Source organism: Acanthisitta chloris, unplaced genomic scaffold (genome assembly GCF_000695815.1).
Source record: "Acanthisitta chloris isolate BGI_N310 unplaced genomic scaffold, ASM69581v1 scaffold22260, whole genome shotgun sequence".
Taxonomy (NCBI): Eukaryota; Metazoa; Chordata; class Aves; order Passeriformes; family Acanthisittidae; genus Acanthisitta; species Acanthisitta chloris.
In genome coordinates this window covers 1-2,425 of record NW_008650257.1, presented here as the reverse complement: position 1 = coordinate 2,425, position 2,425 = coordinate 1, and the positions used below count along the sequence as shown (strand labels likewise).

Here is a 2,425-nt window from a genome sequence, read left to right as displayed (position 1 = left end):
CCAACCCTGGCAGTGTTCAAGGTCAGGCTGGATGAGCCTTGAGCAACCTGCTCTAGTGAGGAGGTGTCCCTGCCCAGGGCAGGGTGTTGGGACTGGATGATCTGTAAGGTCCATTCCAATCCCTAAATTCTGTGATTCTATGATTCAATGCATGTTGTTAAGACATGAGACACACCTGGTGCTGGTACTCCAGGTATTCCCAGCGCACCATCCCAGCGTCGCCCCACAGTGCCACCCCTGGGACAGGATATCACCCACTTAGGGGCAATTTTCACTTCAGACTAACAATTCAGGTTTAAAAATCTGAATCAGTTGCTGCCAGGCTGCAGGCAGGTCTGCTGTGGCCTTCATCTTATCAGCACAAAATTCCCTTAAAAAAAATCCAGGGAGAATCTGAAGTGATTGGGGTTCAAATGCATCAGCAACTCCTCAAATCCAGAGGGTTTAGCCTAAAATCTCAGTGGAAAATTTATGCAAAGTGGCGGTTTCACCTGCTTTGCTGTCAAAATGTATAAAAAAATGAGCATTTGCCCATTTTCAGTGGTAAAGCCTCAATCCTCCCTCAAGGTGAGGTGCAAAAAACTTCTGGCTCTTGCTAAATATTATATATAGAATTTATTTCTCTGTCTATTACCCTTACATGTAATTATTTCTGTGTTTCTATGTAGTTATATATTATGTACATCTATATAATGTCTCTTAATTTCTGTGTTGGCTTTGCTATAAATAATATCTATTATTTATTGATTTGTCTGACTCAGTTATATATTTATTTCTGTGTTTATTTATACAGAAATGGGGTTCTGTGATTATTTATTTACTTGCCTAAAATGCCCCTAGTTTTATTTCTGTGATTATTAATATCCAAATAAAATGTTTAGATAAAAAATCATTATAGATATAAATTAGTGTGTCACCAATGATTATAAAAATATAAATAAATCAATATATACATATGCACACACAAGAATTCATAAAGCTTCATAAAGCCAAGCTGGACCAAACCCATGGCACCTTTTCCTTGGGAAATGTTTACCTTTAATATCTCCTGCCTGACCTTTCGCTGTCGCTTTTTTTCCACCTTTTTTTTTTTCAATCTCCTTTATTGTTCATAACTCCAAAGTTTGGCTCCAGCACCTGCAAATTCACCTGATGCTATTTCCCTTCCAGCTCTCCCAGCCCAGCAGCAGGTTCAGTTTCTGTCCCCCTGCCCTTCCCTGGTACTAAAGGAATGGGTGACATTTGGGCTTCTCTTCCCCTTCCCATCCCAGCGGTTTGGATTTCCCTTTTTCTCCCCATTTTCCATCTAAACCCAAAATGCCAGTGGATTTTGGGATGCTCCAGTCATGTCATTGAATACCTCTCCATCCTCTTTCTCTTTTCCCCCTTTTTTCTCCCTATTATCTTCCTTGAAAACAAATTTTCTGTGGAAAAGAAAAAAGGCTTTTTTCACCTCCTTTTTTCCTCCCTCATCACACTCATTTACTAGGATTCAAAACCACCTTTTCCCCCCCTTTCCCCTCATCTCACTCATTTACCAGGGTTAAAAAACACTTTTTTTACCCTTTTTTCCCCCCTCATCACACTCATTTACCAGGGTTAAAAAACACTTTTATACCCTTTTTTCCCCCCTCATCACGCTCATTTACCAGGGTTAAAAAATACCTTTTATCCCCTCTGTTCCCCTTTTTTCCTCCTCATCACACTCATTTACCAGGGCTAAACCCCACCTTTTTTCCCCCCCTCTTTCCCCATTTTTTTCCCCTCATCACAGTCATTTCCCAGGATTCAAACCCACCTTTTTTTCCCTCCCTTTTCCCTTTTTTTCCCTCCCTTTTCCCTTTTTTCCCCCTCATCACACTGATTTATGGGGTTAAAAAGCACCTTCTTTCCTTCACATCTCCCTTGTTTCCCTCCCTCATCACACTCACTTACCAGGGTTAGAAAACACCTTTTCCCTCCCCCTTTCCCCTATTTATCCCCTTATCTCCCTCATTTACCAGGATTCAAAAATACCTTTTCCACCCTTTTCCTCTTTTTTCTCCCTCTCATCACACTCATTACCAAGATTCAAAAACACTTTTTTCCCCTCCATTCCCCCTTTTTTTCCCCTCATCACACTCATTTACCGTTTCCCCCCCCTTTCGCCTTGTTTTTTCCCCTCATCACACTCATTAACCAGGATTCAAAAACACCTTTTTCCCCCTCTTTTCCCTACTTTTTTCCCCCTCATCACACTCATTAACCAGGATTCTAAAACACCTTCCCCCCCCTTTTCCCTATTTTTCCCCCACATCACACTCATTTACCAGGGCTAAAAAACACCTTTTTTCCCTCCCTTTTCCCTTTCTTTTCCCCCACATCACACTTATTTGACAGGACTCAAAAACACTTTTTCCCCCCCTCTTTTCCTGGATTTTTCCCC

The 2,425-nt window shown here is 41.3% G+C and overlaps 1 protein-coding gene across 1 annotated transcript in view; it reads right to left on the bottom strand.

Moving 5' to 3' along the window:
• Window positions 1–211, bottom strand: part of PKNOX2 (PBX/knotted 1 homeobox 2) — a 23,289-nt gene extending 23,078 nt beyond the window's left edge. The window contains 1 exon segment of the mRNA XM_009084286.1: window positions 176–211. Within this exon segment, the coding sequence (XP_009082534.1) occupies window positions 176–211 (36 nt within the window).
• Between the last annotated feature and the right edge of the window lie 2,214 nt (window positions 212–2,425).